This window comes from Schistocerca piceifrons, chromosome 8 (genome assembly GCF_021461385.2).
Source record: "Schistocerca piceifrons isolate TAMUIC-IGC-003096 chromosome 8, iqSchPice1.1, whole genome shotgun sequence".
NCBI lineage: Eukaryota > Metazoa > Arthropoda > Insecta > Orthoptera > Acrididae > Schistocerca > Schistocerca piceifrons.
Genome location: NC_060145.1, coordinates 202944579 through 202958590, shown reverse-complemented (window position 1 = coordinate 202958590; position 14012 = coordinate 202944579). Strand labels below are relative to the sequence as shown.

General features: G+C 43.2%; 1 protein-coding gene across 1 annotated transcript in view; it reads right to left on the bottom strand.

Annotated features, from left to right (window-relative positions):
* Positions 1–326: 326 nt before the first annotated feature.
* Positions 327–14012, bottom strand: part of LOC124712187 (odorant receptor Or2-like) — a 61480-nt gene continuing 47794 nt past the window's right edge. Inside the window, exons 4-5 of the mRNA XM_047242483.1 lie at positions 5369–5524; positions 327–411 (exon numbers count right to left, since the gene is read on the bottom strand). Coding sequence (XP_047098439.1) covers positions 355–411; positions 5369–5524 — 213 coding nt within the window. The 3' untranslated portion in view covers positions 327–354. The remainder of the gene's footprint in view (positions 412–5368; positions 5525–14012) is intronic.

Sequence of the window (14012 nt, the reverse complement as noted above, 5' to 3'; positions counted from 1 at the left end):
AAACTATAGAGAAACTTGATTACTTTATTTTCTATGTAAATAATTGTTGTTTTTCTATATCTTTATTGGGAGTAGAATAAATCCATTAATTTTGTCACCTTTCTTACAAACTACTCCCTTGCACTCGGTAGCTTATGCATATTATTCAAGAATATCAGTAGTGTCTTTTTCAATCAATTAACATCTGTTTAACTGATATTTCATTAACAGTTCAGACATTTTATTCTCTCCATTAGATCAGATAATTTAATCTAGAATCATCATTTTTGTATAAGCTGTAGGAATACCAGTGTGTCTTTATTAAAGATGCGCAAATCAGTATTCTTCCACAGTTCAGCTCCAAAGAATATGGGTTTAACGTCTGTTCATTTGACCCAACAATGCGTAGTATGAATAGGATGCATTCACCAGCTGGAAGATAAATATACATAATGAGATCAGAAGAAGTTGCGTTGACTATAAATGTATGTAAACTGATTGCATACATCTAAGTAATAAATGTACTTGAAAAGTGTACACTGCTATGATGCTATGGTGAAATGTATCTTTTTTCAGAAGGAGCTCAAAATCTGTGGTTAGAAAAACAGTGATTTATGACAGTGTTCTTACTAACTGAATTTGTGGTAGAAAGAATCATTCAATACGAGTTGAAAGTCCGTAGTATTTACATAATGTTACGTAAAAAAGTAATGGTTATTAGTTAGTATACACATAACTTTAACTGACGACCTTCCCAATGATTATTATTTACATAAACAACGTTGGATAACCAGAGATAAAAGACAGTATTCTCGACCTTCATTGTGTATGTAACTCTATTACGCCGTAGATTCGATTCCTTAGACTGTAACAAAGGAGACAAACATGGAGTAAACAACTACTTCCGATATTGTACATGTGCATCTAAATGACTATTCTGCAATTCACACTTTTAAGTGCCGGGAAGAGCGTTCATCGAACCACCTTCATTCAGCTATATCTCTACCATTCCACTGTCGAAAAAAGTGCGGAAAAAAAGAACACTTAAATCTTTTCGTATAACCACTGACATCACTTATATAATTGTGATCTCCATAAGCAATTGGGCATCAGCAAAATATTTTCGCATTCGGAGGAGAAACTGGTAACTGAAATTGTGTGAAAAGACCTCGCCATAGTTAAAAACGACATTGTTTTAACAACTGCCCCCTCCCCTCAAACAGTTCCCGGGCCATGTCCGTTAAACTAACCCCTACTTCACGATAATCAGCATGTGAAATTTTGTCGTACGTCAATTTAGGCAGGTGAGGACCCAATATCGCTGCATATTGGACTCAGAAGCGGACTGAGAAGTGCATCGGTGGCAATCACTAATAGATCTGTTGCATCTTTGAAGTGTTCTGCCAATAAAATACAAAAATGTAGCCTTTCTTTTGCTTTTCCCACTACATTTTCCATGTCAGCGTTCCAGTTTAAGTTGTTCGTAACTGTAATGCTTAGGTATATAGTTGAATTGACAGCCTTTGGCTTTATGTGCTTTCTTATCGTGTAATCAAAATTTAACGGATTTCTGTTAGTATTCCTGTGGGTGACATCAAACATTTCGTTATTTACAATCCATTGCTGCTTTTAGCACCTTAAGATATCTTGTCCAATTCATTTTGCAGTAGGTTTTCATTGTCTGATGATTTTATTGGACTGTAAGTGAAGGACAGCATCATCTACAGACAATCTGAGAGGACTGCTCAAATTGTCTTCTGAATCGTTTGTGATGGATGAAACATTAATTCCTGACTGGGAATGGAGGAAGGAATGTCCTATAGATACGTGTCCGGAAATGGATGGTGTGCGTGAAACGACGAGTTGTCCCAGAACACAGAACAGAACTGCATCTCATCCACGTTACAACAGATTTTAAATGTGGCTTCCTTCGAATTGCAGGTCATAGTGGCAGTAGCTAGACGTTCATTTGTCTGAAAGGACCCATGGTCACATAAACGTCCAAAAAGTGCTTGAAATGTTGTGGGATGTGGTTGATGCCTGTAAGGGCACTTGTTTTGGTGTAGTTGTGCTGTCTCTCGACCATCTCCATCTGCTTGGACGTATATAAACACAATCTCGACTTGTTTGCTACATTAATACTGAACTATTTTGCTGCTTACAGTTCGCTGCCTCTATCACACATCCTCAACACACAGCACTTGATCAGAGGAACTGTCATTCGTCTGAGCCCTCTACCGTGGCATGATGCATTTCCGGACACATGTTCATAGCACCCTTTCTTCTCCAATTCCAGTTAGGAACTCGTCCCTGCACTTTGTTGGTTTTACTGATATTCATCCTGCATGGATTAAAAACAACAGCGGGGCTGTAGTACTTCCTAGGGTCACACTTGCATCACTTCCGATTTACTCCATGACTTTGCGTCTTTTTTTACGAGATTTGATCTCTTTGTAAGTAAATCACGAATATCGCCGCACAACTGAGGCGATACTCCAGAGGCACGCGTAACTGAAGGAAATGCTATGACTTGTCGTAGTACATAGATTGAACGCTGGTACTGGAGGCATGTTTATAATAAAAATGTGGTAATATTAAATGTGATGGGTACAGATTCACAATACGAAACAATATTCATAGACCTTTTGCATCAGCAGCCTTAGTGGCGGAACACTTGTCGGGAAACTTACAGAATACTTCGTGTAAATATTCTGGTCACAGTATAGTTTTAAGTGGAGATCTTAACATACCAGCTATAAACCTGCTGGTGACAAACAGACTCTAACTTTTCGACTCAGTAGCCTAGAATATGGAATCAGTGACCATAATCCAGTTAGAGCAACGCTGCATACGGTGGTAAATGGAATTACAAAGAAAGGCATGAAGATCTTTCCGTTTAACAGGAGCAACAAGAGAGATTTCAGATTACCTTGCAAGTTTCTCCAGCACTGACAATGTTGACCATCAACGGACAAAGTTCAAAAGCGTTGTAGAGTACGCACTAGACATGTACGTCCCGAGTAAAGTTATAAGCGAAGGAGTCCTATGAACATGTGTCCGGAAATGCATCATGCCACGGTAGATGGTGCTGACGAATGACAGTTCCTTCGAACATAATGAATTACCTCGAAGAAAACGATCTATTGACACACAGTCAACATGGGTTTAGAAAACATCGTTCTTGTCAAACACAACTAGTTCTTTATTCACATGAAGTTCTGAGTACCATTCACAAGGGATTTCAGATCGATTCCGCATTTCTGGATTTCCGGAACGCTTTTGACACTGAACCACACAAGCTGCTCGTAGTGAAATTGCTTGCTTACGGAATATGGTCTCAGGTATCTGACTGGATCTTTGATTTCCTATCAGACAGGTCACAGTTCATAGTAATTGACGGGAAGTCATCGAGTAAAGCAGAAGTGATTTCTGGCGTTCTCCAAGGTAGTGTTATACGCTCTTTACTGTTCCTTATCCACGTAAGCGACTTGGGAGACAATCTGAGCAGCCGTCTTCGGTTGTTTGCTGATGACGCTGTCGTTTATCGACTAATAAAGTCATCAGGAGATCAAAACAAACTGTAAAACGATTTAGAAGAAATATCGGAAGGATGCGAAAAGTAGCAGTTGACCTTAAATAACGAAAAGTGTGAGGTCATCCACATGAGTGCTAAAAGGAACTCGTTAACTTCGGTTACGCGATGAATCAGTCTAATCTAAAAGCCGTAAATTCAACTAAATGCCTAGGTATTACAATTATGAACAACTTAAATTGGAAGGAACACATTGAAAATGTTGTGGGGAAGGCTAAGCAAAGACTGCGTTTTATTGGCAGGACACTTAGAAAATGTAACAGACCTAATAAGGAGACTGCCTACACTACGCTTGTACGTCCTCTTTTAGAATACTGCTGCGCGGTGTGGGATCCTTACCAGATAGGACTGACGGAGTACATCGGAAAAGTTCAAAGAAAGGCAGCACGTTTTGTATTATTGCGAAATGTGGAAGAGAATGTCACAGAAATGATACAGGATTTGAGATGGGAATCATTAAAAGAAAGGCGTTTTTCGTTGCGACGGAATCTTCTCACAAAATTACAATCACCAACTGTCTCCTCCGAATGCGAAGATATTTTGTTGACACCGACTTACATAGGGAGGAACGATCACCGAGATAAAATAAGGGAAATGTGAGCTCGTACGGAAAGATATAGGTGTTCATTCTTTCCGTACGCTATATGAGTTTGGAATAATAGAGAATTGTGAAGGTGGTTCGATGAACCTTCTGCCAGGCACTTAAATTTGATTTGCAGAGTATCCATGTAGATGTAGATGTAGAAGTGTAGACCATCAACAAAGTAAATAGCTTATAAATGTTGAAATTTGTGTGAATTTCTAAGGGACCAAATTGCTAAGGTCATCGGTCCCTACACTTACACACTACTTAAACTAACTTACGCTAAAAACAGCACACACACCCATGCCCGCGGTAGGACTCGAACCTCCGGCGGGAGGGGCCTCACAATTAGTGACATGGGCCCTCTAACCGTGCGGCCACAGGGCGGGCAATAGCTTACAAAACATTTGTTCGACTAATACCGGAATGCTACTCTTCAGTATGGGATCCGTACCAGATAGGATTGATAGAGGAAACAGTGGAGATTAAAGGAAGAGCAGCATGTTTCAAGTACTGGTTCATTTAGTAAGCGCGAAAGCGTGACAGATGTGATCAAACAACTCCTGTTGCAGGACCTGCAAGAGAGGCGTTCTGCATCACGGTATGATTTATTGCCGAAGTAGAGTGTACGTTCTTAGAAAAGTCGACCTATATATTGCTCACTTCTACGTATATCTCCCGGAAAGACCATTCAAGGTAAAATTTAGACAGACTTGAGACAACGTGTAGGCTTAGTAGCAGTTGTTTTTCCTGCGAACAATACCCTAGTTTAAGAGGTTCAAAATGGCTCTGAGCACTATGGGACTCAACTTCTGAGGTCATTAGTCCCCTAGAACTTAGAACTAGTTAAACCTAACTAACCTAAGGACACCACACACAGCCATGCCCGAGGCAGGATTCGAACCTGCGACCGTAGCGGTCTCGCGGTTCCAGACTGCAGCGCCTAGAACCACACGGCTAGTTTAAGAGGAAAACAGGGAATTGACACTGGTACATAACGTATTCTGCGCTATACACTGTAGGGTGGATTGTGCAGCATAGATGTAGACGAACAAGTTGCTCGGTAGCACTGTCACCTTCAAATTCACGAAAAGCAATTAGCCTGCATCTTTTAGTTGAGCTGGTCAATTTTAACAAAACTCCTTAGCAGCATCGCACTCTAATTTGGTTGCCTGAATTAGTTTTAAGCTACCATGATAAGACTTTACACAGACCGAGACGAAGGCTTCCCTGTTGATTGGGTAGAGGCGTCCAGCGGTGAGAACCAGAGGTTTCTGGGCCCTGCTGATGAGGATTCTCAGGCTGCGTTTGAAACGTCCACTCGCTTCCACCCAGCAACAGCTGTATGCTGACAGCACCACCGCCTCCGCCTATGGACAGCAAAACACCTCAAGAAATTTTCTTCGTTCTGCCATGTCGAGGGGACATCACTAGCGCTGAAATAAAAAAAAACACACACATCTGCCTTTCGTTTTATGGTATTGCTGTTTTTCGCCAGGGCATATTTTACTCGCCTTAAATGTTTCTCAGTGTGGTTCATCATCTAAGCAGTTTATCTACAGGAGGGTTGAAATATTCACTGATTGAAATTTATATTGTGGGGAGAGAAAAGAAGATTAGGATTTAACACCCCATAGACGATGAGATCATTGTAGACAGAGCACACTCTCGGTTTTTAGAAGAACAGGGAAGTATATTTATTTATTTACTGCTGCCAAGAAACTAAATCTGTATAACAGAAATTATGACTGCAGAAATAGTAAAGCATGCACTCAATCATTAATCAGTGCTGATTAAATGTGCTGCTGTTTTAATATTCTACACCAAAATCATCATGTAACGTATTAAAATTATTACGAACACTCTCTTTCTTTCAGTAGGCGTGCCATTTTATATCGTAACTGGGTGAGCACCTGTCGTTGCTCGGGTATGGTTTTATTCAAACAGTTAGTCCTTTTCTTCTTGCCCCCGCCCTCTGTCCTCCTTCTTCTCGCCCTCTCTTCTCCTTCTTTATTCTCTTCTGCCCATGTCTTCCTCATCTTCGTCTCTCTGAATATCTTCTAATTCTTTCTTCAGTCCACTTCCTCCTCTTCCTACCTCTGTCGAACTCATACTCCATACTCCCCCCCCCCCCTCTCTATCCATCTCCTCCGACACATATCACTCTCCACCTCCTCCGTTGTACTCTCTATTCATCTCCTCTTTACTCTCTATTCATCTCCTCTTATCCCTCTTTCTATGCGTTTCCCCCTACCCCATCTCTGTCCATTAGTTCCTCTCTGTCGTTACTCTCCTCCCCCTCTTTCTCTGTACGTCTGCTCTTTCCCCTCCGTATGCCCATTTCCTCCTCCCTGTATCTCTCTCCATCATCATCTTTCCCATCTTTGTGTCCAACTCCTGCCCCCTCTCTCCGTTTATCTCTTCCCCATCCTATATCTATTTCCTCCCAGTCTTTGTCTCCCCATCTCTCCCACTCCTATCCTACTCGGTACATCAAAACCGCACCAATAGGAGGTTGTTGGTTCTCACACCACAGTATTTCTTTCCAGGCCGTAAAATGTGTTTGGCTGAAGTCTATACAAGCATTTAAGTCGTTCATTTTCCCAACAGTTTCAGCAATGTGCGAACAGGTACGATATATTTAACATAATTCACACATTTTGTATACATGTTTCAGGTATATTTGTAGCATATTTTGCCATGCAATTTCGTTTTCAAGCAGCTCTGTGTTTAGACTTCTTCTCTTCTGAACTACATGTCGTACACACTGAAGTGCCAAAGACACTGGTATAGGCATGCGTTTTCAAATACAATGTAAACAGGCAGAATAGAGCACAGCGGTCGGCAACGCCTATATAAGATGCCAAGTGTCTGCCGCAGTTGTTAGATCGGTTGCTGTTGCTACAATGGCAGGTTACCAAGATTTAAATGAGTTTAAACGTGGTGGTGGAGCACGAGCGATACGAACAGCATCTCCGAGGTAACGAAGAAGTTGTCATTTTCCCGTACGACCATTTCACTAGTGTACCATGAATATTAGAAATCCGGTAAAATATCAGATCTCCGACATCACTGCGTACATAAAAAGATCCAGAAGAACGCGACCTACGACGACTGAAGAGAACAATTCAACGTGACAGAAGTTCAGCCCTTCCACAAATTCCTGCAGATTTCAGTGCTTGGTCATCAACAAGTGTCATCACGCGAACCATTCAACGAAACATCTTCTATATGGGCTTCTGGAGCCGAAGGCTCACACGTGTAACCTTGATGACTGCTCTACACAAAGCTGTACTCTTCGCCTGGGCCCGTCGACACCGACGTTGGACTGTTAGTGACTGGAAACATGTTGCCTGGTCGGACGAGTCTTGTTTCAAATTGTATCGAGCGGATGGATGTGTACGGGTGTGGAGACAATCTCTTGAATACGTGGTGCCTGCATGTAAGCAGGGGACTGTTCAAGCTGGTGGTGGTGGTTAGTGTTTAACGTCCTGTCGACAACGAGGTCATTAGAGACGGAGCGCAAGCTCGGGTTAGGGAAGGATTGGGAAGGAAATCGGCCGTGCCCTTTCAAAGGAACCATCCCGGCATTTGCCTGAAACGATTTAGGGAAATCACGGAAAACCTAAATCAGGATGGCTGGAGACGGGATTGAACCGTCGTCCTCCCGAATGCGAGTCCAGTGTGCTAACCACTGCGCCACCTCGCTCGGTGATTCAAGCTGGTGGAGGCTCTGCAATGGTGTGGGGCGTGTGCAGTTTTAGTGATATGGGGCCCCTGATACGTCTAGACACGACTGTGACAGGTGACACGTACGTAAGCATCCTGTCTAACCATCTGCATCTGTTCATGCCCATTGCACATTCCAACGGACTTTGGCAATTCCAGCAGGACAGTGCGACACCACACATGTCTATAATTGCTACAGAGTGGCTCCAGGAACACTTTTCTGAGTTTAAACACCTCCGATGGCCACCAAACACCCCAGACATGATTATTATTGCACGTATCTGGGATGCCTTGCAACGTTCTGTTCAGAAGAGGTCTCAACCCGTTTGTACTTTCACGAATTTATGGGCAGCCCTGCAAGATTCGTGGTGTCAGTTCCTTCTAGCACTACTCCAGACATTAGTCTAGTCTATTCCAGGTCGTACTGCGGCACTTTTGCGTGTTCGAGGGGGCCCTATACGATATTTGACAGTTGTACCAGTGTCTTTGGCTCTTCAACGTAATTTTGCAGGTACATTCAGCGGCACATGTGGATACGTCTGCCGAATGTGTTGGTAATAGAACTGGTGGCAAGGAAGTTTAAGTGCCAAGCCGATCCACTAGTTTAGATCGAAATAGGGAAAATACACTTGAAATGAAGTGGATATGAAAATACGGTATGATGATCCAATTAGCCATCTTCTGCCCCCTTGTTATGAAAGCTTCCTCCATGAATATTAACAAATGGCGTATTAATGACAAATTCTTTCCGTGAGCTACAAAAAGCCGTTGAAAAGTCACTTCAAATGTACTCCCGTTTGCTACAGTAACTTTCTGAAAAAACTGGTTTTTATTTCTTACACTGTTTCTTAAATACCCTGATATTTTACTCTTTTACGACGTAGATATTTCGCCCTTTATCACTAATGCAAGATTTTGCAGTGGAATTCGATGCGGAGATAGTCGGTTCGAATTCAGGTCTTCGAAGACATTTTCATCACGAATACTGGGCCGAAATGGATAGAAAGATGGTGGCGTTCAGTGCCTTAACAGCAACGTATATCAGTATCTTGTGCTGGACAATAAATCTCTTCGCAATGTGTCACAAAATGAGAGAACGTAACATGATGATGGCCAATCGTACGTCGAACGTCGGAGACACATACGCTTACAAAATTTTAATTTTAGGCTGGGATACTGGACTAGACTGTCCCAGAAATAAATTAAAATTAGCTCCAATCCTCCCCTCCGACAGAAGTTTTCGGGAGTTTTCTCTTGATTTTAGACACAAATCCCAGTCTGGATATTCGCACCAAAAAATTTCCTATTTGGCTACCCTTTGCCTCACTTCTAGTCTGCTCGGATGTTCCACTGAAAACAACGAGGTTCTACTACAGCCCATCCTGCTTTTACGAGATGGGAATCAAAGATACAAAAATTAAGCATCACGCTAACATGATGGCATCACAGTCCAAATGAATCTTATTATTGACATACAACTGGCAACTATAGCAAATATCTTCAACTACTTTTTAACCACAAGTATTTTCCCTGAGATCTGGAAAACGGAACTAGTAATGTCACTACCTAAAGAAGACTTTGCCACAGTACCCTCTGTTTACAGACCTATTTGCATTTTATCTACACTACCCAAGGTCTTACAACATATGGTCCACGATATATTCCACGACCAGGTAAAAAACCATCTATCACAGGATGCCCGGCCGTGCGGGGTAGCTGCGCGGTCTCAGGCATCTTGTCCCGGTCCGGGCGGCTCCCCGTGTCGGAGGTTCGAGTGCTCCCTCGGTCATGGGTGTGTGTGTTGTCCACAGCACAAGTTAGTTTAAGTTAGATTAAGTAGTGTGTAGGGTTATGGACCGGTGACCTAAGAAGTTTGGTCCCATAAGATCTTACCACAAATTAATAGGACACCCCTGTGACAGCGGCCAATGAGCATCTGTTTCCGCGCTAATTCCTTGCTATAAAGCCGACGCTGGGAACTTGCAGTCTCCAGTCATGGACACTCACGTGAAGATGACTGGACGGTTTCCAGCCGAAATATAGTGGTAAGAAGTCAGCAAGTTACAGTTGTAATCCCGAAACCTCATCGAATATTCAGTACGCCGGGAAAACTTCAAGAATAACATAAGATATCTCTTCGGGGAGGAGAAGGCAATACAAATATAGTGGTTGGACGGGTTACGCAATACGCGAGTGATATTGTTAAGTTCTCAGTGTTTTTTACTGGGCTGTCGGAACAATAAACTTATTCCGATGTTTGCCAGATTGAGACATTTTATCCAGACCGCTGCTGCAAAATTCATTATACGAAAGGCGAGCCCAACACTAGTGAAGGAGAGAATGGAAATGGCGTCAATCCTGCAATCACTTTCCTGGGCATGGGTCATCGACGTGACCTGAGCAAAATTGGACTGGGTCCATAAGCAGTCTACATCAAGACAGTTTTCGAAGTTCGCCCGGCAGTCAGCTACGTTACCACAAGAAGATACTTTTCGACGCCCCGTGGTCAATTTAACGGATAAGGTTTTGGACAACGTAACACTGCCTGTGCTTCCAAAAGGCTTGAACTTCGGCCTTACGCCGAAACCCTGCCTCTGACAGATTTTATTAGTGCTGTTGAGGATGCTGTCACACCTCTTCCTAGTGAAGCTGCAGAAGAAATAAGACGTGAAACATATCGTGCACTCACGAAAGCTTTACCTAAGAAGAGCTACATTTCTGCCTTGGAAAGGGCCACACTACGAAAGCTACGAGGTGATCTTACCGGTGGATAAGGAAAACGCCACCATGCTGTTGCCTCGTGAGGTTTATGAACAGAAAATTTATAGCTTGCTATCGGAAGACTTACGAAGATCCCGCAGCGAAAGTGGAAAGGAAAACATCAGCACTGCTGAATTGTTGTTCTGTTCCGCAAGAAGTGGCCAGCAGACTAAGACCTCATAGTTCTGTGTCACCCAGGTTATACGGTGTTCCGAAGATTCATAAGAAACAGTTTCCGTTACGGCAAATCGTCAGTAATTTCGACGCCCGCACGTATGATTTGGCGATACATCTCGCCTCTCTACTGAGACCTTTTGTGGAGAAGTGCGCGCATCATGTTCGCAACAAGGCTGACCTTATCAATAGACGGAAGTCACTTCAACTCAGTGAAACTGACTTATTAGTGAGATTCGATGTCATCTCACTTTTCACTAAGGTTTCTCTTGTGGACTCTTTGTCACACATCAGCAATAAGTTCACAGCCGATATAATAGCACTTTTATGTCATGTCCTTTCCTCAAATGACTTTTTATTTAACAACGAATATTTTGAACAGACTGACGGTGTTGCCATGGGCAGTCCTCTCTGCCCTTTGGAGGTATACTCCTTTATGGAAGACTTTGAAGAAAGGGCACTTGATTCGGCAGAACTTAAACCGAGATTCTTCTGGCGAAATGTAGATGACACTTCTGTAGTGTGGTCCCATGGTGAGGAAGAACTGTCACGTCTCTTGTAACATCTGAATTCAATCCACAATAACATCCAGTTTACTATGGAAACAGAATAGGACGGTTGCTTACAATTTTAGGACGTCTTGGTTACTAGGGGAGTGGATGGGTCATTAGGGCATTCTGTGTACTGTAACCCCACACATACGGATCTTTATCTGCAAGCGTCGGGTTGCCATCACCCTTCACAACCTATTGGTGTTCTTAGAACGTTGGTGCACTAAGCTAACATAAGTCAGACGATAGGCGCACTACATGAAAGGTGCGTTGAACATCAGCGCTGCACTCGCCTTTCGCAACCCATTAGGTCGGCCGTAACTGAGCATTGTATTGCCACAGGACGCTATGGATTATTCTGCCACAGAAATCTTGGCATCAGCGAAAACTTTTTGGGATGCAGTAATTAAAGAATCCGTGGAAATACATCTAACACTAAATTTTATAAATCGTGACAGCGGCTTTCGACTGGACAAGCCTTGGGACAGACGATCTCTCTCATTTCTTCTGAGAGAAGTCAGTTTATTCAAAGTGACATCTGACTTATTTTAACGACCCGAGCGTGCTTTTCCACAGGGGATGGACATGTAGTTTCACCTTTACGCATGCGCCTGCGCGCCACAGATAGACCATTAGTTGCAGAGGGCGCGGATTTCGATAAGAGGACGCTCTTGTGACGGCCACCAATGCCTATGCGTTTACGAGCCAAATTTTTGCTACAAAGCCGACGCCAGGAACTTGCAGTCTCCAGTGGCGGACACTCACCTGAAGATGGCTGGATGGTTTCCAGCCGAACTATTGCGGCAAGAAGTCAACATGATAAGGCTGCAATCACGAAACCTCATATCCAACTACACTCAACCTACTAGGCGAATACCAGTCAGGTCTCCTTAAACGTTTCAGCACATCTGCCTTATTAACGGTAACACATATTCTGCCATGGATGCACGAGAGGCAACAATCATCCACTTCTTAAGACTTCAGCAAAGCCTCTGAGACTGTTTTATTTGACCTTTTACTTGCCGAACTGAGCTGTGTAAATTCCGCGCCAAGTGCAGTGCAGTGTTTTTGTTCATATCTGGCGTGTCGCCAGCAACGCTTCATGTCAGACACCTTAAAAACTCAGTCGAGGCAGATAGTAACAGACGTACCCAAGGGTTCACTATTACGTCCTGTGCTCTGTGTATATACGTGTTTACATGTGCTCTATATTTGTCACCAGTTTTGTCCCACCGCAAATACCACATGTACGCTGACGACCTCTAGCTGTATCTAGGAGCAAAACGAATAAACCTGAATACACCTATCAAGAATCTCCTTACTGATCTGTGCACACTACCAAAATAGGTGCAGGATATGACCTGAACCCATACAAAACCCGAGCGCTACTGGTGGGTTGTTCTAGGTTTATTACCTGAAATATCATGAATCCCTACCATCCTTGGCCCTAACTAAACATCATATGAACAGACCTGGGAAAACCAAACTGTACCGACCGACTGCCATGTCATGCTCAACCGACAGGCGTCACTGGATGCGGATTTGGAGGGGTATCTTTTGATAAACCGCTCTGACGGCCTTTGTCAGTTATCGTGACCGGAGCCAATATTTCTCAGTGAAGTAGCTCGTTAATCGATCTCACAAAAACTGAGTGCATCCCGCTAACCAACAGCGCTCGGCAGACCCGGACGGTCACCTACCCAGGTTCTAGCCAAGCCCGACAAGACTTAACTTCGGTGATCTGACGGGAAACGCTGTTACCACAGCGGCAAGGTCGTTGACAACTTTGATCCTGCATGGGTCAAATGTCGACTTCTTTCCTTCAGCCAAGAGTCTACGAGTAATAATAGATGAAAATCGACATCGGACAGAGCTCATAACTGCAATGGACAAGTAAGCATCAGCATCACTCCACGCCCTATAAAAATATGAAAAGCTGCTCCCTCTTGACCTGAAAAAAAAACTTGTACCTCACCATCACGCTTAGCTATCCTGGCCGCATGCAGACCGGCTTAGAGAATTCCATACCACCTGTCTTCTCTACTGTCTTGTCAACGAATACTGTCCTACTAATCTCTCCTCGACATGAGCGCTCTTATCTGAACAACGTGGCAGAAACTCCCGTTCCCATAAGAGAAAATTCCTTTCTGTACCACTCCATCGTTCAGCAACTTTCTCGAAGTCCTCTTCAGTAATAGTAAGCCGTATTTAAAACAACCTCACTCGTTACATTAGCGAACTCAGTAACAACTCCATCTTCAGAAGACAGCTAATGACATATCTACTAAAGCAACATTACCACTGTCCATGCACGCACTTGTCACCTTTGTGCATCATTCTTTCATACCAGATACCAGATAGTTCTCATTTCCTAGTGGTCTTTCTAGTGCAGTCTTCTTAAATTTCCTTTCTCCAGAACTCAATGTATCAGAAAATATCTGTCTTGCGCCTCCTCCTTTTTCTCGCTCATTAGTCTTCTAACTGGTTTGATACGGCCCGCCACGAATCCTTCTCAAATACCAAGCTTCTCACTTTAGAGCAGCTCTTGAAACCTACGTCCTCAATTTTATGCTAGATGTTTTCCAAGCCATGTCTTTTTCTGATGATTTTACCCACTTCAGCTCCCTCTATCTTCAGTCAACTG